Consider the following 26019-nt stretch of genomic DNA (forward strand, 5'->3'; position numbering starts at 1 on the left):
ACCTCCATACCAAAGGGGCTGGGGCCAAAACCGGTGTGGCTCAGTGGATAGAGCGTCGGCCTGCGGACTGAAAGGTTCCGGATTCGATTCTGGTCAAGGGCATGTACCTTGGTTGCGGGCACATCCCCAGTTGGGGGTGTGCAAGAGGCAGCTGATCAATGATTCTTTCTCATCGATGTTTCTAACTCTATCCCTCTCCCTTCCTCTCTGTAAAAAAAATCAATAAAATATATTTAAAAAACAAACAATAACAACAAAACAAAGGGGCTGGGAAGGGGGGGAGTATGGCAGGAACAGGTGTCCCTGCACCTGGAAGGCTTCCGGGAAGCAGTGACCAGGGAGTTGAATGAGGAGGCGGTGGGGAGGTCTTCTGCTCAGACTCACTGGGCCAGGCCCACTGCCACACGCAGACCCTGCTCCCGGGGTGAGGCTTGAGCCTGTGGCCTAGCTCACACCAGCTGAGAGAACAGACCTGCTGGGGCAAAGCCGGGCCCAGGGCAGGTGCTGTGTGTGATGGCTGGGCTTGGAGGACTGGCTGCTTGTGGGCTCTGGAGCAGGGGTTCAGGCACAGGCTGAGTCTTGAGGGGTTTTCTGACCTTGAGCTGCAAAGGAGCAGGGAGCCACCCCCTTTACGGACAAGGAAACTGAGGCTAGGAACAGGATGTGACAAAAAGGAACGCAGGACCAAAGAGGATCACGTACCAGATGGCCTGCCCCACGAAGACACCGGTGGGTCTCAGGTTTGGTCCGTTTCCCTCTGCTGCTCTGCGTGGGAGGGAGTATGAAGGGCCAGGGAGGGACCCGTCTGAGAAGCCAGCATTCAGAGAAGCTAAGACACTTGCCCGAGGTCACACAGAGAGTCAGCCAGGACCCAGAGGCCCCACCCGTTGGCCCCTGACTGCTGACCCTGGGGGCCGGGTGGAGTGGGTTTGGGGTCAGAGTCCAGGAGGGGAATGAGGATGGTCTGTTTCCCCCCCCAGGAGCCTTTCCCTACCCTAGAACTCCCCAGAAGATGGGAACTTGGGCTTGTCCGGAGCGCCGGGACTTCCTCTGGTGTCTAGCACCCTCCTGTGGCCTCCCCGGGCACCAACACTGTGGTGGGCCCCACCCCTGCCCCGCCCCCAAAAGGAGGGCCCAGAATGCAACAGGTGAGAACCCGGAGTGCTCAACCACTCAATCCCAGCCCCCCACCCCGCTCCCAGAAGACACATAGGCCATTGAAATTTAAATTCTGGTAGTAGTAACAACAACAACAACAATAAAGAAGAAGAAGAGAAAAAGAAGAATTTTTAAAAAAATAAACCCTGGCTCCCTTCCCCCACCTGGCTCGGGTTGGGAGAGAGCCAGTATGTCTGGGTTTTCCCAGGGATGGGTCTTGGAGGCGATCAAATGGGGGAGACGGGCGGGGCAGCCCCGGGCTGCTAGGGATGCTTACTCCAGCTCTAGGAGTGCCTCCTCCCTCAAGGCTCGCAGCCTGACCCAGAACACTCCAGAAGGTCTCCGCCTGAGGGAGGAGGCAAACCCCCGGAGAGATCTTTTTTAATGAAGAATGTGTTATCTAAAGCCAAAACCCCACCCTTTGATTCCTCCCCTCGGACAGACTCACAGTCCTGTGGTTTCTGGCCCGGCCCAGCTGCAGACAGCTGGGCAGAAATCAGAAATACCACTGGATAAGCCAGCCCCTCCCTGGCCTCCTCCAGCTCCGCCAGGCTTCTCCTTGGCCTTTCAGTTCCAGGCCGGCCATGGCCCTACTCCCACCCGGGGCTCTGAGAGCCTGTGGGGGCTGCTCCCTTTCCCTACTCTCCCCTCCCCCGACAGGCGTGCATGCCCTCAGCTCTAAGGGACCCCGCAGACTTGCAATCAGGGAAGCAATGGCCAGCAGCAGCTTGTCTCTTGCCAACCCCCTGAGCCTGTCCCCAAGGCTCCCTTTTCTCTGGCTTCTCAGTGAACCAAAGCAGCCCTGCCTAGGCTTTCCTGTTGCTTCTCCTGTGCTAAGCCCTTCTTTATCTCACAGTCACCGGCTTTAATAAAAGCACACACACACACACCCGTAGCCTGTGGTGGAGGGTTTAGCTAAGGGTCCCCTCAATTCATCGTGTCCTTCCCAAGTCTCAGTGTGTCCATCTGCCAAATGGGTGTAACTATTCCTGCCTCCCATACCTGCCTCCCAGGTGGCTGTCGCGATACCAGTAAAATGAAAGCAGAAACTAGCGAGTGTTTTGAAGGGGGACATCCCGGGAAGGGAGCGGACTACAACTCCCATCCGGCTCCGGGGCCGCGGGCGTCCCGAGCCCCTCTCCCAAGGCTGAGGAAGAGGCGGCCGCTGCCCCGGCGGAGGAGGGGAGCTCAGTGCCCGGGCACCCACGCCCAGGTGAGGGGCCGGCGGGGCCCAGGTGGGCTGGGTCTAGGGCCGCACGGCGATCTGGCCGGCCTTCCCGGCGCCCTGGACCCCCGCCCGGCCCCGCCCGCCCAGGAGTGGGTCGCGTTCGGCCCGCCCCCCCACTTCCTGGCCGAGGTTGGCCCCGCCCCGCGCGCCTCCGCTCTCCCACCTTCCCCCTCTGTCGGCTCTCTCATTGGCCGGCGCGCACCTGCCCGTCCGTCGGGGGGCGGGGCGAGGGCGGGGCGGGGCGCCCAGGTGAGGGCGCGCTGGAGGCCTCGGAGGAAGGTGACAGCGGGGAGGGCGGGAGGGTGGGGGGAGGACGCGCGGAGGATCCGAGGACGGACAGGCGGACCGGCCGACGGCGGGCATGCGGGCGGCCCGGCTCTAGCCCGGGCCGGAGCCTTGGCCGCGGCCATGGAGCGGCGGCTGCGTGCGCTGGACCGGCTGGCGCGGGGCGAGGCCGGCGGCGGCCCGGGCCTCGACGGCCTCTTGGACCTGCTGCTGGGGCTGCACCACGAGCTCAGCAGCGCCCCCCTGCGGCGAGAGCGCAACGTGGCGCAGTTCCTGAGCTGGGGTGAGTGACTCAGGCGGGACCGGAGGGGGGGACCCCGCGCGGGACTGCGGGGCCGGACCCTCTCCCTCCGCGCCCCACGCCCAGACCCTCCCGCCGGGCGCCGCAGCCCCGGCCCCCACCGCAGACGCAGGGAACTGGCCTTGACACGAGCCAGAGGACCCCGGGGCCTCTTAGTCACCTGCACACCTTACCTTCACTCAGATTCACACACTCCCTTCCACTCACAGAACCTGGGCCGTGCACACAACACACATCTCCCATAGACAGACTCAAATAAACGTGTCCCAGGCATAGACCCAGACACAGGTACAATACCCGCTCTACACAGAGCCCCGGCCAGAATCCCTCCCTCAGCATCACACCTCACACCCTGTGAGAACACAGACTCACACGCAGACTCCGTGCATGTCACCCACTGGCACACACACATGGGCTCTCGGTCTCCCACACACCACACGGCCGCGCTGGGACGCCACAGGCAGCTGGTGGAGAGACACCTGTTTCTGCTCACAATCTGGAGGTGTCACACCCGTCCCCCTTCCCCCACGCACAGCCATCTCCCTGCATCTAAGACCACCCGGCTGGACGAGGCACCAGCCTCAGCCCCTTTGTGCCAGCCGCTGGCCAGGTTTCCTGAGGGCTTTTCCCCAGGGCCAGGGCGGGAGGCCGGGCTGGAGGTGGATCTGTACCCCTTCCTGGTTGACTCCTCTGAGTCACCGGGAGTGGCTGGCCCGGGGTGACCCTGAATTCACTGTGAGCGCCGGTGCCAGCCTGGCCTGGAGGGAGGGCGGGCGAGGGTGTTTGCCTGGTGGGCAACGAGTGTTCACGCCCAGCCTGGCACAGCTGGGGGTCTGAGACATGCCAGTGAGTGGTCCCCAGCCTGCAGCCCTCTCCTCAGGGGTGAGGGCGGGAAGAAGGCCCCCATCTCCTTGCCGCCTCCTCTTCTCCCCGGACCTTATGCTTGTCTCACTGTGTTGTCATCACCCCCTGTGATGCCACACCCACGTGTGTGTGTGTGTGTGTGTGTGTGTGTTTGCACACACATGGGCTCCTCCCTGCCTGCCTCTGGCGCCTCTGCCTGGGACCCCCGTGCGGGGGCCTGTCTGTTGACATCTCTCGAGGTAGCTCGCAGGGTGGTGACTCACTCTGCTCCTGCCCCAACTTGTCCCCAATCCTAGGGCCCCATCCCCTAGGGCAGGGCCAGGGGACGGGGCAGCCTGTCCGGGGACCCGCATCCTCCTGTCTGTGGGCCCCCGGTTTGGGCCCCCGTCTGGCTGACAGGTAGCCGTCCCAGCCTCAGCTCCCCCTCGGAGGCTGTGGCTGCTCCTCTCTGCGCACACACGGACCTGGGAAAGAGACAATTAATGTCTGTAATGAGGTTTCCACCCCTGCTGCGGGGGTTCTGCCTGACAAACCTGTGGAGCAGCTCTCTGTCCCACCCACACGCCCGCCCATCTGGCAGGGAGTGTGCCTCCTGGCGGGGGAAACTGAGGCAGGGAGTCAGACTGCAGCTGACCCCAACCGCTGCTGGTCACTCGTGGCCTCCCTAAGTTTCTAGGCCCCGGTTCCCACCTCCAGGCCCGGAAGGGCCCGGGAGTGGCTGAAGGTGCCAGTGGGCGTGTCAGGAACTGCAGGAGGAGGAGGCTCCTGCCAGGTGAAGGCCAGTCCAGAGCTGGAGGAGGGCTGGTCAGGCCTGGAGGAGGCCCTGAGTGTTCACATCTTCCGTGCCTGCGTCTGAGCCAGGGAGAGGTGTCTGGCCCTGCGCTTGAGTCTTGTGAGGTTCTGGGCAGACCTTTCTGTGCCTGCCGACGAGGAGGCCTCCCACAGGGAGACACTGCCCTGCCTGTCCTCTGGGCTCCCCAGGCCTCACCCCAACCGAGGTACCCCGGTGCCTACGGGGCCCAGGACTGGGCCACACTCCTCGGTGGCAGAAAGCCTCTCTGGGGACGAGGAATGTTGCCTGTCCAGTTTCCCGAGACAGGCTGTGGCCGGGCCTTGCTGGGTGGCTAAGAACTGTGAGCTGGGGCTGGGCATGGTCTCCCCATCTGTCCTGGGGACCTGGCTGGCCAGGGGCAGCCCCACGCTGGGGAGGACTACAAGTTCCATCAGCCCCTGGGACCCAGGCTGTCTGGAGTCAGGGGCAGAGGGCTAAGGTTCAGGGAGGTCTCAGGGCCAGGTGGTCAGCAGAGTCAGGACCCACCTTGCATGCATCCTGATCACGGCTGAATGGGCTGCACCCTATGGACCCCTTAGCCAGGGTTGCCCTGGGGAGGTCGTCCTTGCCCTGGCCTCAGAGAAGTTATAGCTCCTGCTTCCCCCAGGGGGGAGCGGGATCGGGGGCCCTCCCGAAGGCCCCCTGAGCCCCACTCTGTCTCCTCAGCCGGCCCCTTCGTCACAAAAGTGAAGGAGCTGCGGCTGCAGAGAGAGGACTTTGAGATCCTGAAGGTGATCGGCCGAGGCGCCTTCGGGGAGGTGAGCGGCCGGCCCGGCAGGCGGGGGGAGGGTGTCTGCACCTCGAGCTGAGCCCGTGCTCTCTGGCCTCAGGTCGCCGTGGTGAGGCAGAGGGACAGCGGGCAGATTTTCGCCATGAAAATGCTGCACAAATGGGAGATGCTGAAGAGGGCCGAGGTCAGTTTGGAGTCTGGTGAGACAGGCGCCCTAAAAACGGGGGAGGGCGAGAGGTGCTGATGTACAGAGCATGCGGGAGAAGAGGGGTGTGGCTGCCCAACAGCCAGAGGATCCACCCCCAACAGCTGCCGAGCCCCCATCCCTTCCTCCCTCTAAGCCTTCCGGGGCAGCACGTGCAGTTGTTCCCATGTTCCTTATGGTGACACTGAGGCCCAGAGCCGTGAAGCATGGGCTCTGGCTCACACAGAGGACCTTAATCAGAGCTCCTAGACGCCCTGAGTTTCACTCCATCCCCTGAGCCGGCGTGGGGCTCTCCTGGGCTCTGATCCCACCCCACCCCTGCCCCCAAACCCGCTACAGACGGCCTGTTTCCGGGAGGAGCGGGATGTCCTGGTGAAGGGGGACGGCCGCTGGGTGACCGCGCTGCACTACGCCTTCCAGGACGAGGAGTACCTGGTGAGGACCCCGGGCGAGGGCGGAGGGGTTGCCCGGGGACAGAGAAGGCCCTCGGGGTCCAGAAGCATTGGGCCGGAGGGGAGAGGTCCCTCCTACTGGGACCAACAGGCTGACCCTCCCAGACAGCTCAGGGCCTGGACCCTCCGACCTCCGTCTGAGTACTGGCTGGGAGCTGGCCGCCCCAGAGCCGGTGGGAGACTAGCCCCGCCTCCCAGGGCCCCACGGGGCCACTGGGAGATGAGGCCTGGGCAGGTGTCCCTTTTCCATCTGATTCTCGGCCCCCCCCCCACCGCCATCCAGTACCTGGTGATGGACTACTACGCTGGCGGGGACCTCCTCACTCTGCTGAGCCGCTTCGAGGACCGCCTGCCGCCCGAGCTGGCCCAGTTCTACCTGGCGGAGATGGTGCTGGCCATCCACTCCCTGCACCAGCTGGGTTACGTCCACAGGTGGGCCCGCCCAAGTCCCTGCTGACGGCTCTGTGGACAGCTGCCGATCGCTGAGCACTCACCGCGTTCCTGGCCCTGCTGGGGGCGCTTCACCTGCTTGCTCACCCCAAAAGCTGTGTGACGGGGCTGCTTACTGCTCTGTTCGATAGATGAGCGAGTCAGGGCTCAGCGCCACTGAGCACCTGCCTGTTCCAGGTGACTCGGCTGGTGGGTGGCCAGGCGGAGGTTTGCTCCCGTGTCTGCTGCCTGGGAGCGTCGTCCTTACGGGTCCCTTTCCCCAGTCCAGCCACCTTCCTCCTTCCTGGGAGCTTGGGGGCCCGGCCACCGGCCTTCACCCATCCCACACGCGTGCATGCAGGAGCACGTGTGAGCATACACGTATGAGCCCGTGCACACACCCAGCCACACACAGTCAGGCTCCTCACTGCCCCGCCTCCCCCAGGGATGTCAAGCCGGACAACATCCTCCTGGACATGAACGGGCACATCCGCCTGGCTGACTTCGGCTCCTGCCTGCGTCTCAACAGCAGTGGCATGGTGAGGCCCCGCCCGCGTGGGGGCAGGGGACACGTGGCTGGAAACGCTCCCGGGGCCCGGGGGGCACCCGGCCTGGTGCAGGGGGCCTCCGGCTCCCAGGGGAAGGAAGGACTCGGCCAGGGCCCAGGGGAGCACCGGGCCAGCCGACCCCTCGGGAGTGGGGGTGCCAGGCCCGCAGGCCCAGCCACGCCGGGGGCTGTCCTCGTGTCCTCATCACCACCGCCGCCCACAGGTGGACTCGTCGGTGGCCGTGGGGACCCCCGACTACATCTCCCCCGAGATCCTGCAGGCCATGGAGGAGGGCAAGGGCCACTACGGCCCTCAGTGCGACTGGTGGTCGCTGGGGGTCTGCGCCTACGAGCTGCTCTATGGGGAGACGCCCTTCTACGCCGAGTCCCTGGTGGAGACCTACGCCAAGATCATGAACCACGAGGTCTGGCTGCCGGGCTCCGGCTCCTGGGCGGGCAGCGGGCCCCCCGGGGCAGGCGGCTGGTGATGCCTGTGGGCGGGGGTGGGGTTCCGGATACCCACCGCTCCGCTCCTCCGCTCCCCGGCCGCAGGACCACCTGCAGTTCCCCCCGGACGTGCCCGACGTGCCGGCCAGCGCCCAGGACCTGATCCGCCAGCTGCTGTGCCGCCAGGAGGAGCGTCTGGGCCGAGGGGGGCTGGACGACTTCCGGAACCATCCCTTCTTCGAGGGTGTGGACTGGGAGCGGCTGGCGAGCAGCACCGCCCCCTACATCCCGGAGCTCCGCGGGCCCGTGGACACCTCCAACTTCGACGTGGACGATGACACCCTCAACCACCCAGTGAGTGGGGGTCCCGCCCTGGCTGCGGGGACCCCCTAGAAGTTCCCCAGAGCAGTTGCTGGGCTGGGCCTGAGGCCTTCAGACCCCAGAGGCTCTTGGGAGACCCGGTCCACCTGCCTCGAGGTGGGCTGTGCCAGGCGAGGGTCCTTTACCTCGCGCCGTTCTGTTGACCAGAGGTTTATAAGGAAGAAGTCTCCCAGTGGTGCCTGGGCGGCCGCAGCCTCAAGGGCTCATGGGAAGTGCGGTCTGGTCAGGTGGGGGCCATCTGAAGCCTCAGCCTGGAGACTCTAACCCTCTCCCCTCCTTCCACAGGGCACCCTGCCACCCCCCTCCCATGGGGCCTTCTCAGGCCACCACCTGCCATTCGTGGGCTTCACCTACACCTCAGGCAGGTGCGTCTGGTCCTCCCCCCCTGGTGGGGAGCTGGGGCTGCCTGGCGGGGCCTGGTGCCTGCGTGGGGCAGGGGCTGAGGAGGTGGGCTCTGAGCCCGCGGTGGACAGGCCCATGTTCGCAGGGTCCCAGTGAGTCCGCGCCCAGGCCCCTCGGGTGCCGCCCCGGCATTCAGCCCTCACAGACCAGCAGTATCCTGGGCTGCGAGCCAGAGGCCTCTCACTGGAAGGCCGTCCTGCTGCCGAGCCTCACCTGTGCTCTGTGAAACGGGCGGGATGGCCCGTTCCACGCATGGGGCTGGCCTGAGCCCGTAGTGGGGTCCGGGAGAAGAGGCGCTTTGGTGTGAGCCAGTGCACCTGGGTGCCGCCCTCATGGCGGGACCCATGTCCCCGAGGCCTCTTGACAATCCCTGTTATCACCTCATTGTCCTGGGAGGAACGGGCTCGGCTGTTGGATGACTGACTGTTCCTGGTCACATGGCTTGTGGGGGGTCCGGGAGCCACCGCCCTGGGCTGCTGCCCGTGGTACCAGCCTGGGGACTCCCAAGGGCAGGGTCTGGCCGGATTGGTTCCTCCTCCTGACACAGAGCCCCGGGTTGGGCACAGACCTGGCACACTGCGGGTGTTTCCTGGGTGAATGAATGAGGGATGCAGGGGAACGGAGGCGGTTTTGACGGGTGGGGTCTCTGCTGACCTTGCTGCGCTGCCCTCCCCAGTCCCGGCCCCGAGAGCGGCTCTGAGCAGTTGGCTGCCCTGGAGCGGAAGCTCCGCTGTCTGGAGCAGGAGAAGACGGAGCTGAGCCGGAAGCTCCAAGGTACCGGGAGCCGGCGGGGCCAGGGCCGCGGGTCTGACCAGGCCACTGCCGCGGACTAGCTGCTCACTGGTGGCTCTCCCACGGCAGAGGCCCTGCATACCCCCGCGGACCATCGGGAGCTGGAGCAGCTGCGGAAGGAAGTCCAGACCCTACAGGACAGGCTGTCAGGTATCCCTGCTCACCCACCCTGCCCCTTCTCTGCCCCCTGCCCTCACCGTGGGGTGGACCCGCTTTCCCAGAACATCTGAGTCCACCCTGGGTTCCGGTCCTGCGCTGTGCATGTTGTGTGAGCTCAGGGAATTATCTTAAACTCTGAGCCTGCACATGGGAGACGAGCCGAGCAGACCCCCTCCCAGGCCACGGCCTGGGCTCCAGGAGACACTGCACACGGGTGCCTGGCTGAGGCCGGGCAGTCAGTGTGTGCCTTCTCAGTGACAATTCCCGGCAGAGACGCTGAGGGACAGCAAGGCCGCCTTGTCCCAGACGGATGGGCCCCCCCCTGGCAGTGGCAGTGACCTTCAGCAGGAGAGAGACCGGCTCCTCCAGGTGAGGGCCGGCGGAGATGGGTGACTGGCCCAGGGCTCGATGGCAGGAGGCCCTGGCCCTGACTCCAGGCTTTGTCCTCCACATCTCGATCGCCAGGAGCTGGCAGAGGCTCGGGCAGGGCTGCGGGCACAGGAGAAGGAGCTGAGCAGAGCCCAGGGCGGGCAGGAGGAGCTGCTTCGAAGGCTGCAGGAGACCCAGGAGAGAGAGGCGGCCTCGGCCAGCCAGACCCAGGCCCTGAGCTCGCAGCTGGAGGAAGCGCAGGCCGCCCAGAGGGAGGTGCGTGACCCCTCCGTGGCTGGGGGAAGCCCAGGGAGCTTGGGTCAAGGTTCTGGGAACACCAGAGGCCTGAGCGGGGGTGATGGTCAGGGTGGGCGGCTGGGGTTCCCGCCTCACTCCCGCTGTGGCTGGCAAAGCTGAGAGTCTGCAGCGAGGCCCGGGGTGGGCGGGTCAGCGCTGGCTGCCTTTGCACCCATCACAGCTGCAGGCCCAGGTGGCCGCCCTGAGCCGGGAGGTGACCCAGCTTCAGAGACCGCGGGAGCGAAGCCTCGAGAAAGAGTCTTCCCGGGTCAAGGTACGGAGTTCTAACCCCCACTCCCCTAAGGGCACTTCCCTCTGCCTGACCCGACTCAGGGCCCTCGCCCAGGCCTGTGTCCCAGCGGGAGAGTGGGCCACGGCTTCCCAGGCCCCTGCCCTGAGCCCTCTCCATGTCCTCCAGACCGTCCACACTGCCTCTGAGACCAACAGCACGGGGTTGCCTGAGGGCGGGCCGCAGGAGGCTCAGCTGAGGAAGGAGGTGGCCGCCCTGCGTGTGCAGCTGGAGCAGGCCCGTGGCCACGGGTGAGCTGGGCGGCGGGCGGGGGCGGGGGGGCAGGACCAGGGCCCGAGGTGGGAGTGACCGAGGGCTCCTCTCCTCTCCAGGCCCGGTGGAAAGGAGGAGGCGCTGTGCCGGCTGCAGGAGGAGAACCGGCGGCTGAGCCGCGAGCAGGAGCGGGTCAGTGGGGCACACAGAGGCCAAGGCAGCCAGGCAGAGGGGCCTGACGGGCACAGCAGGAGGGGCGGACAGAGAGGCCGGGGCCCAGGGCCGGCTGGCTCCCTAGAGGAGTGCCCGCAGCAGGCAGGCTGAAGGGGGTGAGCAAGGGCGGACATAGGCCGGGCTTTGGTGCTCGGGCTCCTGGGACTGACCCCGCCTCCCCCCCCCGGCCCCCAGCTTGTGGAAGAGCTGGAGCGGGAGCAGCAGAGCCGGCAGCGGCTGGAGGGCGAACGGCGGGAGACAGAGGGCAACTGGGAGGCCCAGATCGCCGACATCCTCAGCTGGTGGGTGCCATGGGCCGGAGGTGGAAGCTGGGCGCAGGCGGAGCTCAGGGCTCAGCCCTGACCCCGAGGCCCCTTCCCGACCAGGGTGAACGATGAGAAGGTCTCAAGAGGCTACCTGCAGGCCCTGGCCACCAAGATGGCAGAGGAGCTGGAGTCCTTGAAGAACGTGGGCACCCAGACACTCCCTGCCAGGCCGCTGGTGAGCCCCAGAGGTACCCAGGGCGGAGGAGGTGTCTCATTCTGAAGGGAGGACACAGCTCAGGGAAGAGCAGTGACCTGCTTCCGCCCACAGTGCCCTTGGCAGAGCTGGGGCCGTGCGCCTGACTGGGTGGCATCGGCAGTGGTGTGCTCTGGCGGGAGGGGGCCTCTGAGGCAGCCAGCCCCAGGGGGCCTCACACATGGGTGCCCTCGGGCCGCCAGGACCACCAGTGGAAGGCGAGGCGGCTGCAGAAGATGGAGGCCTCGGCCAGGCTGGAGCTGCAGCTGGCCCTGGAGGCTGAGATCCGCGCCAGGCAGAGCTTGCAGGAGCAGCTGACGCAGGTGCAGGAGGCCCAGCTGCAGGCCGAGAGGTGAGCGCCGGGCCGGCGGCAGCGGGCAGCGGGCACCGGGCCGTGCCGGGCGGGTGGTGAGCTGTCTCTCGCCGTTCTCCCAGCCGCCTGCAGGAGGCTGAGAAGCAGAACCGGGGCCTGCAGCAGGAGCTGGCCGCGCTGCGGGAGGAGCTGCGCACCCGAGGGCCGGGAGGTGAGTGGCCGTGGGCACGGCTGTCCGGGAGCAAGTCCCCCCGCAGCCTCCGGCACCGCCGGTCCCTCACAGCCTGGCGGGGCGCGAGGGCAAGGACTTGTTCGCTTAGCCCCATCTGTTAGCCAGCACTTACTGAGCACCTACTGTATGCCAGGCCTCGCCATCGCAGCCTGCGTCATTGCCCCACTTTCCTGAGGCGGAAACTGAGGCCCCGCTGGCCCCTGGCTCCTCAGGAATGAGTGTCAGGCTGGGCCAGACCCCACCCCGTGACCCGCCCCCTCTTTTCAGACACCAAGTCCTCGAGCTCCCTGATTCCCTTCCTGCCTTCCCGGAGCCCAGAGGTAAGAGCCCGGTTCCGGGGCTGGTGGGGGAGGGTCCCGGGACAGGCACCGAGGCCTTACTTTTGCCCCCAAACCCCAGAAGGATGCTGCCAAGGACCCTGGCATCTCAGGAGAGGCCCCAAGACCCGGAGTGGAGCCGGAGCTGAGGCCGGAGGGCCGGCGCAGCCTGCGCCTGGGGGTGAGGACGGCGGGAAGCTGCAGTGGGGCGGGGGGACGGCTCTGCCCACGCGGTTCTCACCTCTCGTCTACCCTCCCCGCAGGCTGTGTTCCCCCGAGGCCCCGCTGCTCCCACAGCTCCTGCAGAAGGTCCTCCTGCAAAGGTCGGTGCCCAGGGGGGGAGCGGGTGGGGGCACCGCACACCCTGCCTGGCTCCCAGGGGCCCTCGGGTTCCTCCACCTGCACCAGGGCCCCAGACCACATCCCGGGTGGCGGTGGCAATGGGTTTGAGCGCTGCCACAGACCAGGGGCTCAGTTCCTGGTCCTGTCTGACACCCAGGGTTGCCTCAGGAGTGGGGTGCAGGCCCCTGAGAGGCTGTGGTCTGACGTGAATAACGGCCATGTTCCCGCCCCCCCAGCCTGGCTCACACATGCTGCGTCCCCGGAGTTTCCCGTCCCCCACCAAGTGTCTGCGCTGCACCTCGCTGATGCTGGGCCTGGGCCGCCAGGGCCTGGGCTGTGATGGTGAGACCCCTCGCCCCTGCCCAGCCCCGATCCTCACACACCAGGCTCCGGCTCTGAGCCCGGGCTGCCACGTTTTTCTTTCCTCACCTGATGGGGAATAGTGACAGCTCGGGGGCCTCGGGGAAGCTGGGGCCGGGAACGCCCAGAGCCCTGGTGCTGGCTGTGCCCACCCAGGCCCACACCTGCCTCCTGCGTTCCCCACAGCCTGCGGCTACTTCTGTCACTGGGCCTGCGCCCCGCAGGCCCCGCCCTGCCCCGTGCCCCCCGACCTCCTCTGCACGGCCCTGGGAGTGCACCCCGAGACAGGCACGGGCACCGCCTACGAGGGCTTCCTGTCGGTGAGCTGGGGCCGGGGAGGGGAGGGCGGCACGGTGGCGCGCGCGGCGGCCCGGCGGGCCCTCCCATGCCTGCCTCCCCCAGGTGCCACGGCCCTCCGGCGTGCGGCGCGGCTGGCAGCGGGTGTTCGCCGCCCTCAGCGACTCGCGCCTGCTGCTGTTCGACGCCCCAGACCCTCGGCTCAGCCCGGCCAGCGGGGCCCTCCTGCAGGCCCTGGATCTGAGGTGGGTGCCAGGCATCGGCATGGGACACGGGACAAGTGGGTGGATGGGGTGCAGCCAGGGGGAGCGTGACCTCTGACCTATTCCATGAACCTCGCAGGGACCCCCAGTTCTCAGCCACCCCAGTCCTGGCCTCTGATGTTATCCACGCCCAATCCAAGGACCTGCCACGCATCTTTAGGGTGAGTGCCTGGGGCAGGGTGGGCCGGTTACCATCCGTCCACTGTCAGGCTGACCCCTTCACCGGCTTTTCTCCATCTCCACGGCTGACCCTGCATCCCGGCCCCTCCCCTCCACATGGGTGGCTACACGAGCCTCCATTCGGCCCGGGCACCCCCGCCCCATCCTGGAGGCGGAGTTTCCGTACGGGAAGCCGGCTTCCTGCTTGCTAGGACTCACCTGTGGCTCCGTCACGCTCAGCTCCCACCGAGGCCCTGCATTCTGACCCGGCAGGCCTTCTCCCACTCTCCCGGAATCTCTCTCTGCCCTGACCACACCCTGCTTTCTCCACTTCCGAAAGGGCCCTGCACTGTGGACCCTTCACCCCTGCTCCCTCCGCCAGTCCCCCCCCCCCTCTGCCACTCCCGCACTGCCTCTTCCCTGGGAGGTCACCCTTCCCGGCTCACCTGTGTCCCCGCGGTGCCCGCACACCCGCCCACAGCACCGCTCAGGGCCCTGCAGGTGTCCCTGTGCTTGTCTGACCCCCGGCCTCGCTCATCACCTGCTCTCAGCAGCGCCTAGCTCTCACCCGGCAAGCTCACGTCTAGGTTAATTAGCATCAACTGCTGCTCAGAGAGAGCGGGAAGGATCCTGGCCCGCGGCCCGCAGCCCCGGTCTCTGCCCGCAGGTGACAGCCTCCCAGCTGACCGTGCCGCCCGTCACGTGCACGGTGCTGCTGCTGGCGGAGAGCGAGGCGGAGCGGGAGCGCTGGCTGCAGGTGCTGGGCGAGCTGCAGCGGCTGCTGCTGGACGCTCGGCCGAGGCCCCGGCCCGTGTACACCCTCAAGGAGGCCTACGACAACGGGCTGCCCCTGCTGTCGCACACGCTCTGCGCCGCCATCATCGGTGAGCCTGGTGCGGGGGGCGGTTAGGGCCTGCGGGGACAGTGCTGGCCCAGCCGCCATCACGAGGGCCGCCGGCACTGCCCGGTCCCTGCAGCTACGAGAGGTGGACTCCGCCTCGCACACCAGTCCTCCTCGGCCATCCCCTCGGCTTGGCTGTGTGGGGAGCCCGGGCAGGGGCGGGAGCCTGGCTCCTGCTGCTCAGCCAGCCTCTCTGGGCCTCCGTTCGCTTTTCCTAAGAGAATCTCGGGCGAGGGCACAGAGTGAAGGTTTTCATGGGAAATCAGCCAGGTGTTTGCCCTCGGCTCTCCTCACTAGCAGCTGGGTGGCCTGAGCCTCGCCCGTCTCCCACGAGGCTGCTGGGTCAGCAGGAGCCTGGAGCCTCCATGACAGGCAGGCAGGAGGGCGGGCGGGCGCGGGGGAGGCTCCCGTAGCCTGGGCCTCGTGCTGTCCGCCAGGTCCCTGTGTCAGTCAGGAGCCAGGGCTCGGGGGCGTTTATGGAGCAAGGATTGCCGCTCTGTTGACGAATGAGTTTGCCAACCAATGGATGGGGGCTTAATCACAAGGAACAACAGCAGCCTGTAATTATTGGAATTGAGAGTCTAGGCCCGTGGTGGGCAAACTCATTCATCAACAGAGAGGCAAACCACGGCTTGCGAGCCACAGTTTGCCGACCACTGCGTTAGGGGGAACTGAATCTCCAAGACTTACCCAGGGTCCCACAGCTTGGGGTGGAGTGCTTCTCACCCCATCCCTGCCCCCACAGCCTTTACCACAGAGCCAGTCTAGACTCTGGGACAGAAGGGTTCAAGGACACAGGGACAGGGTAAAACAGGCTCAGCAAGGACAGGCGGACTGCCCAGTCTGCCTCTGGGCAGGCCCTCTGACCTCTGACCCCGGACCCCCTCTCCCCCTCTCCCAGACCAGGACCGGCTCGCTCTGGGCACCGAGGAGGGGCTGTTTGTGATCCACCTGCACAGCAATGGTACGTGCCCGCCGGGCCCAGGCTGGTGTGGGTGGGGCTCGCCCCAGGGCGCAGGAGGAGGGCCCTGAGCTGCTTTTCCCCACCTGATGGGGACTCTCTCTCTCACCCCCCACAGACATCTTCCAGGTGGGGGAGTGCCGGCGGGTGCAGCGGCTGGCGGTGAGCCCCACTGCGGGCTTCCTGGCCGCGCTGTGCGGCCGAGGCCCCAGCGTGCGCCTCTTCCCGCTGGCCGAGCTGGAGAGCGCCGAGGTGGCCGGAGCCAAGATCCCCGAGTCCCGAGGCTGCCAGGCGCTGGCGGCCGGGCGCATCCTGCAGGCCCGCACCCCTGTGCTCTGCGTAGCTGTCAAGCGCCAAGTGCTCTGCTACCAGCTGGGCCCCGGCCCCGGGCCCTGGCACCACCGCATCCGGGAGCTGCAGGCACCAGCACCCGTGCAGAGCCTGGAGCTGCTGGGCGACCGGCTGTGTGTGGGTGCCGCTGGGGCCTTCTCGCTCTACCCGCTGCTCAACGAGGCTGCGCCCTTAGCGCTGGGGGGCAGTCTGATGCCCGAGGAGCTGCCGCCGTCGAGAGGGGGCCTGGGCGAGGCGCTCGGGGCCGTGGAGCTCAGCCTCAGCGAGTTCCTGCTGCTCTTCACCACCGCTGGCGTCTACGTGGACAGCGCCGGCCGCAAGTCTCGCGTCCACGAGCTGCTGTGGCCAGCATTGCCCACCGGCTGGGGTAAGGCCAACAGAGAGCCACCTGGCCCCTGGGGCTGGCTGGGGGAGGGCCAGGCAGCTGAGGCGTAGCCCATGCATCAGAGGAAGACACCGGAGCGTGCACTGGAAGCCAGCGTGCACCTCCTGGCTGACACCCTGCCCTGCCCTCGGGGCCTGGGAGGATGGTCCTCCTCCATGTTCCAAGCCTTAGATCCATCGTCCCCCTGCCTGAGCTGCTCTTCTCTTTGTACCTGGCAAACCTTTTTTTTTTTTTTTTTTTTTAATATTTTTATTGATTTCAGAGAGGGAGAGGGAAAGAGAGAAACATCAATGATGAGAGAGAATCATTAATTGGTTGCCTCCTGCATGCCCCCCACTTGGGATCAAAGCCTACCTTTGTCCAGAATCGAACCTGGGACCCTTCAGTCCGTAGGCTGACGCTCTATCCGCTGAGCCAAACCAGGTATGGCTGGCAGACTTTTACGTGCATACAGCCCCCGGGCCTGAGCAGGCCCTCCACAGAGGACCTCCATGGTTCCCTGGGTCCATGCTCCCTTCCCTGCTCTTCCTCATCATGGGTCCTTTGCTCCCTTTTACTCCCCACCTCTGTGGTTGGACCTCTGCCCCGGCTCTTAGCACCTTCGTGTAATGACTGTGCACCGGCGGCTTGCATATCAGCTGGGCTGATTTCTTCGTCACACCCTGCACCCACCCCTGGCAGCACACTCCAGGTGCTAGGACAGTTTGGAGCAGGGGTCTTCAAACTACGGCCCGAGGGCCACATGTGGCCCGCAGAGGAGTCTGATCCGGCCCGCCAGGTTTTTTGGGCAGTGAGCTCAGCCGAGGTGTTACAGTAGGAATTAGTAGTTCATATAGTCCGGCCCTCCAGCTCTCTGAGGGACCGTGATCTGGCCCCCACTTTAAAAAGTTTGAGGACGCCTGGTTTGGAGGAATGGATGAATGGATGAATGAATGGATGAGTGGGGCAGCGGGGGAGTTTGGCACAGCCACAGGTCACTGGCGTAATGGAGTATGGGCTGAAAGAGGACAGAGCTCCCTGCATGAGCCATGGCTCTCCTGGGCGGGGCCTGCGGGTTGGGTGTAGCCCTGACTTTCAACCTGTGGGCGTTGGACCCAGACAGCCCGGGGCCAGTTCCCAGCTCTCACTCACCACCGGGTGACCTCGCCCACCACTCAGCTCTGAGGGCTCCCATCCCGCATCTGTCAGGCGGGGGTTGTTTGAGAATTACAGGAGGAAAAATATGCAAAGTGGTTAGAACTATGCCAGGCATGGCACAGAGTGGCACTCCAGATGGTTATCTCTGTTTGTGGTGGAAGTTGGGTGGGGCCGCCTGGGAAGCCTGCAGAAGGACCTGGTGGGGCAGAAAGTTTGTGCTCTGGCAGCACAGGCTGTTCCCGCGGTGCTGAGCGGGAACAGCCCAGAGAGGCGCCGGACTTGCCCGGGGCTGCACAGCACGGCCGGTTTCTGCCCCGCAGGTTACGCGGTGCCCTACCTGACGGTGTTCAGTGAGAACTCCCTCGACGTGTTTGATGTGAGGAAAGCAGAATGGGTCCAAACGGTGCCACTCAAGAAGGTGAGGGCCTGCCGGGGCCCCTGGGGCCGGCTGGGGGAGGGCGGGGTAGCTGGTGTGACCTCCGCCTGTTGCCGCAGGTGCGGCCCCTGAACCCAGAGGGCTCCCTGTTCCTCTTCGGCACCGAGAAGGTCCGCCTGACCTACCTCAGGAACCGTCTGGCAGGTGAGGCGTGTTCGCTGTGCTTGTGGGTACAGGTGTGCGTTCACCTGTGCGCACGGCGGGCGAATGGCTCGGCGCCCGGGCCCGGGGCCTGGGAGCACTGCCCAGCTCTGCCTCCCCCACAGAGAAGGACGAGTTCAACATCCCCGACCTCACCGACAACAGCCGGCGCCAGCTGATCCGCACCAAGAGCAAGCGCCGCTTCTTTTTCCGGGTGTCGGACGAGCAGCGGCAGCAGCAGCGCAGGTGCGCGCGTGACGCAATGGCTGGGCGGGGCTCCGGCTCTTGGGGGCGGGGCTCCGGCTCTTGGGGGCGGGGCTAATCGGGGGCGGGGGGCGGCCCCGGGAGAGGGGTCTAGGGCGAGCTGGGTGGGGGATGGCACCTTCGCCTTCCCCACCCCCCCCGCCCTAACCATCCCCGCCCGCAGGGAGATGCTGAAGGACCCCTTCGTGCGCTCCAAGCTCATCTCGCCGCCCACCAACTTCAACCACCTGGTGCACGTGGGCTTCACCGACAGAAAGCCCGGCGCCAAGGACCCGCCCCCGGTGAGCCCAGAGCCAATCACAACCCTCCGCGGTGAGGTGGAGCCAATCAGCGCTCCTCCGGTGCGCTCGCTGCGGCCCCCAGCTCACCTGGTGCGGGCCCTCGGCGCGTCCCGCCGGCGGCTGGCCGGTTCAGGGTTCAGGGTCACGGTCTATGGAGCCGCTGAGTCCCCCCTCCGCCCCGCCCCCCGCAGGCTCCTGAAGGGAAGGGCCGCGGCGCCCGCAGCTCCGTCCCGCAGCGGCCCCACAGCTTCTCCGAGGCCTCGCGGCGCCCCGCCTCCATGGGCAGCAATGGGAACGCGGACCCCAGTAAGAACAGCCCCGCAGCCTCCGTACCTCCACAGTTCCCACCCCCTTCGGGCCCCTCTCACCTGACCTGTGCCTTTGCCCCTCCTCCTGTTCCCGGAACAGTGAAGAAGAAGCCGTGGACATCCCTGTCCAGCGAGTCCGTGTCCTGCCCGCAGGGGTCCCTGAGCCCCGCAGCCTCCCTGGTACAGGTGAGCCGGGCGGGCGGTTCTCGCCTCCGCCCCAAGCACAGGCAGGTGTGCTCGGTCTTAGGCCTTTCACCGGGACCGAGGCCGGAGAACAGGCTTAGCTCATCCTGCCCTGGATCCCAAGAGATGCAGACTGTCGCCTGTCTCCCCCACAGCGGGCCCTGCAGAGCCTGGCGCTGGGGATCTTGCCTCTGCCTGCCCCCGCAGTGTGGCCCCAGGAAGGTGCCTGGCCCCCTGAGCTTGTCTGGCCTGTGAAACGAGGTTATTGTGAGGCCTGGTGCATAGCTCCTCACATAGTGCCATAGAGGGGGCCTCTTGGGGTTCTTAGCAGAGGCCCAGCCCGTGGCTGAGAGCTACTCGCTCTGGCTGGAGATGGGGGTTCCTGCTCACCCTCCAGGCTTCTCTCCAGCTGTCACCCCATCACCACCCCCAGCCACACAGGCCACTCGGAGCCTGGGCCTTGCCCTGTTCTGTCACCCCTGCTCTCCCTCCTTTGGATGCTCTTTCCTGTCCTCAACCTGATTAATGCCAGGCCACCTCAAGGCTCTGCACCAGTGTCACCTTTTCCAGAGACCACCCGACTACCTGGTCCGGTGTCTGCCCCTGGGGTGGTGCCGCCTTCGGTGCCGCCTCCCGCCCATTCCTTGTCAGTGCTGCTGAGCTTTGGCTTTGTCTGGGTGCCAGTCCTCCCAACCGTGGCTCATTGATGGTGGGGATCGGTTTGTCTTCTGTCCAGAGGAAAGCATGTTTGTTGATTGAAGAATGGAGCGGGTGGACAAAGAGGCTTTAATTTGGACTCCAGGGTTAAGTCCGAGCTCCCCGATTCTTCTCACATAACCCCCCCTCCTCCCCAACTCACAGCTGCCTCCCAGGGCCCTGCTGCCGCTGCTGGTGGGTCCTGGGAAGGCCCGGAGGCGGGGGCTGGGGAGGAAAGAGTCCTGCTTCCCTCTCCTACCCCGCCTTCCTTCTCTCCTCCTCCAGGTCTCGGAGCGGCCCCGGAGCCTGCCCCCAGCCCCTGAGCCAGAGAGCTCCCCCTGACACCCTCCGGCAGGGCCCACCCAGATCCCGGGCCTGAGACAGAGGGAGCAGGGAGCCTGAGGATGCCACCCGGCTGGTCCGGGACGCGTGGAGATTCGGACTCAGGGAGAGCCTGGCTGGGGAGCCACTGGGACCTGGGAGCCGGGCTCCCAGCCCGCATCCCGCCTTTCTCCTCTCTCCCAGCCCATCCTGTGCTCGCCACCGGGACAGAACGGCCCCCTCTGCTGGGGGCTGGGGGCTCTTCCAGCCTGGCGTCCTGGGTGAGCGTGCCAAAGCCCTCGTTCCCAGTGCCAAGCCTTGGCTTTGGAAGTCAGGGACGGAGAAGGCCAGTCCCTGGGAGCAGACTCAGGTCTGGGCTGCACCCTGTCCAGCCCCCAGGGAGGCCACGTTGGGGCATATCCCGGTCTCTGCTCAGGGACAGGGCGAGGACAGGCTCTGAGCCAGAGGAAGGAAGCGAGAGAGAGAAGCAGGGGGACGGATGCAGGTGAAGAAAGTGAGAGGCAAGTAGGGAGCGAGGAGGTGATGGTGATTAGAAGGAGGGAAAAGCCACAGGAGAAGGAAAGCAGGATGAAGGAAGCTGGATGAACAAGAGACGAGGAGAGAGGGATTGGGGGAACACACCCACGTGTCCTTTCTCTGGGGAGGAGCAGGGTGGAGCTGGGAACAGGGAGAAGCTCCATAAGGAACTGACCTTGTCACCTAATCCATCCGGAGAAGAGGTTCCTGATCCGGGATGGAAGGGGAGGGTATTTATAGGGGCTACGCAGTGGGAGGTGGGCACCCGGCCGGTCCACTGGCAGGTCTCCAGGCATACTTCGGCCCTCCCCCAAAAAAGGGGGGGTCCTTTTTCTCAAAGCTTCGACCAACTGTGTATTAGGGGGTCATAGGGGACATTTTATTATTGAGCACAGCCATTATTATTATTATTATTATTATTATTATATTACTATTTTTATTAAACCTCCCCCTACTGGTGAGTGAGGGGCAAAGTAAGTATTTATCTCCTCAAATGCCCTATTCCCGGGAGGGGTCGACCTGATGAGCTGCGAGGCAGGAAGAAAGCAATAAAGACAACTTTGTAAGTTGCTGGCCTCCCCGCCTGGATCTGTCTCCCTGGGGTTCAGAAAATGGGGGGGGGGGGGGGGGCCAGAAATGGAGGAGGAGGGAGGGTATCAAAGAAAGTTGAAGACCACGTTGTCTTCCCGTGTTTTCAGGAATCGGGTGACACATCCAATGGGGTAAGTGAAGTGTCAGTAACAAAGGGGTGGGAGCATTAGGGAGCCCATGGAAGGGGGGGTGCCCCAACCCCACGTAGCAGGAGAAGGCGGTGGTGCTCCCCGAGAAGAGCTGAGGCTCAGGAGAACTTGGCCATGGCTGAGCAGGAAGGCTCCCAGGAAGTAAATTCCTCCTCCCTAGCGGGAGCTCAGTTTCCCTGCAGGTCCTGGCAGGTGGCCACAGCACTGAGCTGTGAGCCGCTGAGAGCAGCGGGGAGGAGGGTCTCACTGTACTGTGACGGGCAAGACCCAGGGCGAGGCAGAGCTGGATGGGGAGGGAGGGTGAGGCCTGGGGGACTGATGGCTGTGGCGGGGCTCAGGGCATGCTCCACGGCTACAAGGCCCAAAGGCCCAGTGGCATGTGAGGTGGTGACGGGTTGGGGGGTGCCCATGGAATTCCAGGGCCTCGGTAGGAGCACAACCCCGAGAGTCAGGCAGCCTGGATTCTAGTCTAGCCGTGCAGTCATGAGCAAGTTACCCAGCCTCTCTAAGCCCCGGGTTCCCCTTTGGCAAGTGGGGGTCATAAAGCCCATCTCATGGTGGTTCTGTTGAGAATTGGAGAGATAATGAGTGTAAAAGGCCTTTGCCCCACTCAAATGTCTGTTCTCTTTTAAGATGGAGACGCCCAAAGTGAGGGCCCAGGGAATCTGAGGCCCCTTGCAAACTAACACCTCCAATCACCAGGCCTAGCACCCAGCAATAATTTAGCCAAAAGATTTTCATATTTTGTAAGAATTAATTTTCTTCAAGCAGTTTATGTTGACTAACCTCAACCCTGCAGAAATAAGATGAACTCCCTGTACTGTCACCTGGATCCGCTGAACGCTAACCTTACGCTGCTTTTGTTTCCCCCACACACACTCACCCGCATCTGTGTCCGCCTGGCACGTAGCATGCAGCCTGCTACCACATGAAAGCAAGTTGTAGACACCTTGGACTTCGCACCTAAATGCTTTGCAGGCATCTCTTAGAAACAAGGAGCCACCCGAAGCCATTGTTATCGTCGGGAGAGACTTAATATTGACACAATATTGTCCAATATACAACCAGTTATGGGTTGAATTATGATCCCCACCCCCAAATTCCTATCTTGATATCCTAACCTCAAATATCTCAGTATGTGACCTTAATTGGAAATGGACTCATTGCTGATGTAATTAGTTAAAATTAGATTCTCTCTCACCATTGATGTTTCTTCTTTTTTAAAATATATTTTTATTTTTTATTTTTTTATGTTTTATTGATTTTTTAGAGAAAGGAATAGAGAGTTAGAAACATCTATGAGAGAGAATCATCGATCAGTCGCCTCCTGCACACCCCTACTGGGGATGTGCCCGCAACCAAGGTACATGCCCTTGACCGGAATTGAACCTGGGAACTTTCAGTCCACAGGCTGACGCTCTATCCACTGGGCCAAACTGGTTTTGGCAAAATATATTTTTATTGATTTCAAAGAGGAAGGGAGAGGAAGAGAGAGATAGAAACATCAATGGTGAGAGACGTCAATGGTCAGGCCTCCTGGGTTCTCCATAGCTCTGACCCTCTCCTTTTCCATCCCATCTGCCCCCTCGGCTCCTGATAGCCGTCTTCTGTTCCTTCTAGGGTTGATGGTCCATCTGTAGCAAAATCCTGTGACCTCATCTCCTCCTGCAAACTGTCTGGTCCTGGTCCTTACCCTCCTGCTCTAGCAAGAACCTCGCCCTCCCTGAGGTCACTGCTGCTCCCTCCTCACGTCCCACAGACGTTCTGTGTCCTTCCCGGAGGTCCCGCTGAATCCTCATCTACACTTACAGAGGTCCTCCCTCCTTCACACACTCAGGTTTGAATTCAAGGTAGCACCTTCCACCGCCTGTTTTGTTTCTGAGATCTCCAGCACGTGGATTGCACACTTTCTCATTTTAGCTTCTGATTGCTGTGACTCTCCACCCTCCTCCTGCTTTAACTCTTAGAGCCTTCCCTGTGCCTGTGGATAATCCAGCCTCTCCACTCCTTGGGCTCTTCCATGATCTTGTCTGCCATCCCACCCCAGCCACCCATTCCCACAGCTCCGTCCCATTGGAAGCTACCAGTTACATGTGGCTACTGAGATTTACGATTGGTCTGAAGCAGGATATGTTGTAAGTTTAAAATAGATACCAGATTTCAGATTTAGTGAGAAATAAATGTATATATAAATTATCATTAATAATTTTTATATTGTTTACAAGTTGAAATAATATTTTGTTTTTTTTTGTTTTTTTGTGTGTGTGTTTTTTTTAATATATTTTATTGATTTTGAACAGAGAGGAAGGGAGAGAGCTAGAAACATCAATGAGAGAGAGTCATCAATCAGCTGCCTCTTGCACACCCCCCACCGGGGATATGCCCGCAACCAAGGTACATGCCCTTGACTGGAATCGGACCCGGGGCCCTTCAGTCCCCAAGCCGACACTCTATCCATTGAGCCAAACCGGTTTCGGCTGAAATAATATTTTGAGTATGCCCTCACTGGTTTGGCTCAGTGGATAGAGCGTTGGCCTGCGGACTGAAAGGTCCCAGGTTCGATTCTGGTCAAGGGCACATCCTCAGTAGGAGATGTGCAGGAGGCAGCTGATCGATGTTTCTCATCAATGTTTCTAACTCTCTATCCCTCTCCCTTCCTCTCTGTAAAATACCAATAAAATATCTTTTAGAACATTTTGGGTATATATTATTAAAATTAACCCCATGTATGTCTTTTTGCTTTTTTAATATAGCTACTTAGAAACTTTAAAATTGCACCCGGGCTTTGGCCAGTTTGGCTCAGTGGATAGAGCATAGGCCTGAGGACTGATGGGCTCCAGGTTTGATTCCGATCAAGGGCACATGCCCAGGTTGCGGGTTTGACCACAGTAGGAGATGTGCAGGAGACAGCCAACCACTGACTCTCTCATCATTGATGTTTCTCTCTCTCCCTCTCCCTTCCTCTCTGAAATCAATAAAAATTATTTTTTAAAAACTACACATGCCCCTCATGTTATGTTTGCACTGGCAGCACCGCTCCAGATCTTGTCATTGCCCGTAACGACATACTCTTAATGTCAGGCATCCCCCTCCCCCCAACACTCCATCCACCACCCTCTAGCTCCAGTGAATTTTGGAACCTATAATCCACACTTTTGCGGTTCCCCCCACCCCTCCTGTGTCCTTCTATGCCTCCGCACACAGCCTGATTCCAGGCCAGGCATTCATTGTAGCCACTTTTTTGCATGAATGTATTCTATTTATTCAGCAAATATTTGTTGAACACCAGTTATGGGTCGGACATTCCTCATCCTTGTGGAGCTTATGTTTTGTTGGTAAGAGACAAACAATGTAAACAAGTAAGTAAATTGTATTATGTACTAGAGCAGCGGTCTTCAACGGGGCAATTTTGCCACCAGTGGGACCTTTGGCAATGACTGGAGACATCTCCATTGCCACTGCAGGGGGAGGGTGCTATTGGTATCTGCTGGTAGAAGCCAGGATGCTGCTGAACATCAAAGAATTATCTGGCCCCCAAGTCAGTGCGGCCTAAGTTGAGAAACCTGCTCCAGAGATGTTACTGCCTTCAAGAAAAAAAAACAAACAAAAAAACCAAGGCTGAAACCAGTTTGGCTCAGTGGATAGAGCGTCAGCCTGAGGACTGAAGGGTCCCAGGTTCGATTCTGGTCAAGGGCATGTACCTTGGTTGCAGGCACATCCCCAGTAGGGGGTGTGCAGGAGGCAGCTGATCGATGTTTCTCTCTCATCAATGTTTCTAACTCTCTATCCCTCTCTCTTCCTCTCTGTAAAAAATCAATATGTATATATTTATACACACACACAAATAGAGTGGGGTGGTAGGATGGAAAGAGGAACTTGGGTTGGAGACTGAGTTTAAGTAGGTCTAGTCAGGGTTGGGTCGGCTTCATTGAGAAGATGACATTTGAGCAAAAGTGTGAAGGAGGGAGGAAGACCAACGAGACCTCCTTTTTCGTTGAGAGAATTCAAGTATTCGTCACATGTGCCGGTGTCCCCTGGCCGCGCTCCTGGCAAAGGCCCAACCTCTCACTCAGGAGCTCCCTCCATCGTTCAAGGCATCAGTGCAGCAATGCTCTCCTATTAAACAACAGCACACCGAGCATTTGAGTTCTTGCTCTCCAGCATATGTTGTTAGTTTGGTGCAAATAAACCCTGATTTTTTTTAAAGGCACTAGCACCAACAACCACCTTATAATTTACCCTCTTCCCCTCCCCACAACTGCCATCTTATTTTTCTCCTTCCCTTTGCTGCAAAGCTCCCTGACAGAATTGTATATTATCCCTGTCTCCAATTTCTCCCCTCCAATTATTTATTTATTTATTTATTTATTGAGAGAGAGATCCATTTTGTTGTTCCACTTACTTATGCATTCATTGGTTGGTTGGGTTTGTTTTTTTTTAATATATATTTTATTGATTTTTTTTTTTTATAGAGAGGAAGAGAGAGGGACAGAGAGTTAGAAACATTGATGAGAGAAACATCGATCAGCTGCCTCCTACACACTCCCTACTTGGGATGTGCCCGCAGCCAGAGTACATGCCCTTGACCGGAATCGAACCCGGGACCCTTCAGTCCTCAGGCCGACGCTCTATCCACTGAGCCAAACCGGTTTTGGCGGTTGGTTTGTTTTTGAGAGAGACATTGACCTGCTGTTCCGCTCATCCATGCCTTCACTGACAGGGAATGGAACCTGAAACCCTGGTGCATTGGGACAACACCCAACTGAGCTAACTGGCCTGGGCCATTGGTTTACTCTTTTTACTTTTGATTTTCTTTTTAAATTGATTTTAGAAAGAGAGAGAGGAAGGGAAAAGGAGAGAGAGAGAAATATCGATGTGAGAGAGAACCATCCATCCGTTGCCTCCTACATGCCCCCTACTGGGGAATGAGCCTGAAACCTGGGCATGTGCCCTAACTGGGAATCAAACCAGAGACCTCTTGG

The 26019-nt window shown here is 62.1% G+C and overlaps 1 protein-coding gene across 3 annotated transcripts; it reads left to right on the top strand.

Moving 5' to 3' along the window:
- Positions 1-2679: 2679 nt before the first annotated feature.
- On the top strand, positions 2680-20866 carry CDC42BPG (CDC42 binding protein kinase gamma). 3 transcript variants are annotated; one of them, XM_036430487.2, is made up of 37 exons: positions 2680-2954; positions 5335-5426; positions 5499-5582; positions 5943-6038; positions 6339-6487; positions 6930-7023; positions 7256-7456; positions 7584-7832; positions 8145-8224; positions 8938-9035; positions 9123-9203; positions 9484-9581; positions 9678-9857; positions 10060-10152; positions 10297-10418; positions 10500-10572; positions 10789-10895; positions 10980-11094; positions 11316-11464; positions 11548-11636; positions 11925-11977; positions 12051-12155; positions 12238-12297; positions 12553-12658; positions 12863-12996; positions 13079-13218; positions 13316-13397; positions 14063-14279; positions 15198-15260; positions 15376-15975; positions 17451-17548; positions 17626-17710; positions 17833-17953; positions 18135-18252; positions 18444-18558; positions 18661-18746; positions 19725-20866. In XM_036430487.2, the coding sequence occupies exons 1-37, from the start codon at positions 2795-2797 to the stop codon at positions 19779-19781; spliced, it is 4650 nt and encodes a 1549-aa protein (XP_036286380.1). In that variant the 5' UTR covers positions 2680-2794; the 3' UTR covers positions 19782-20866. The 3 variants fall into 3 exon arrangements, with proteins under 3 accessions (XP_036286380.1, XP_045434867.1, XP_045434868.1); XM_045578911.1 differs by having other exon boundaries at positions 12057-12155; XM_045578912.1 differs by having other exon boundaries at positions 12060-12155.
- Positions 20867-26019: the final 5153 nt, after the last annotated feature.

This window comes from Pipistrellus kuhlii, unplaced genomic scaffold (assembly GCF_014108245.1).
Source record: "Pipistrellus kuhlii isolate mPipKuh1 unplaced genomic scaffold, mPipKuh1.p scaffold_m20_p_109, whole genome shotgun sequence".
NCBI classification, from domain to species: Eukaryota; Metazoa; Chordata; class Mammalia; order Chiroptera; family Vespertilionidae; genus Pipistrellus; species Pipistrellus kuhlii.

Coding starts and splice junctions, on each gene's coding strand:
- CDC42BPG (XM_036430487.2), top strand. CDS start 2,795: ATGGAGCGGCGGCTGCGTGCGCTGGACCGGCTGGCGCGGGGCGAGGCC. Junction 9,036..9,122: donor GCTGAGCCGGAAGCTCCAAG/GTACCGGGAGCC, acceptor CTCCCACGGCAG/AGGCCCTGCATACCCCCGCG. Junction 9,582..9,677: donor AGAGAGACCGGCTCCTCCAG/GTGAGGGCCGGC, acceptor CTCGATCGCCAG/GAGCTGGCAGAGGCTCGGGC.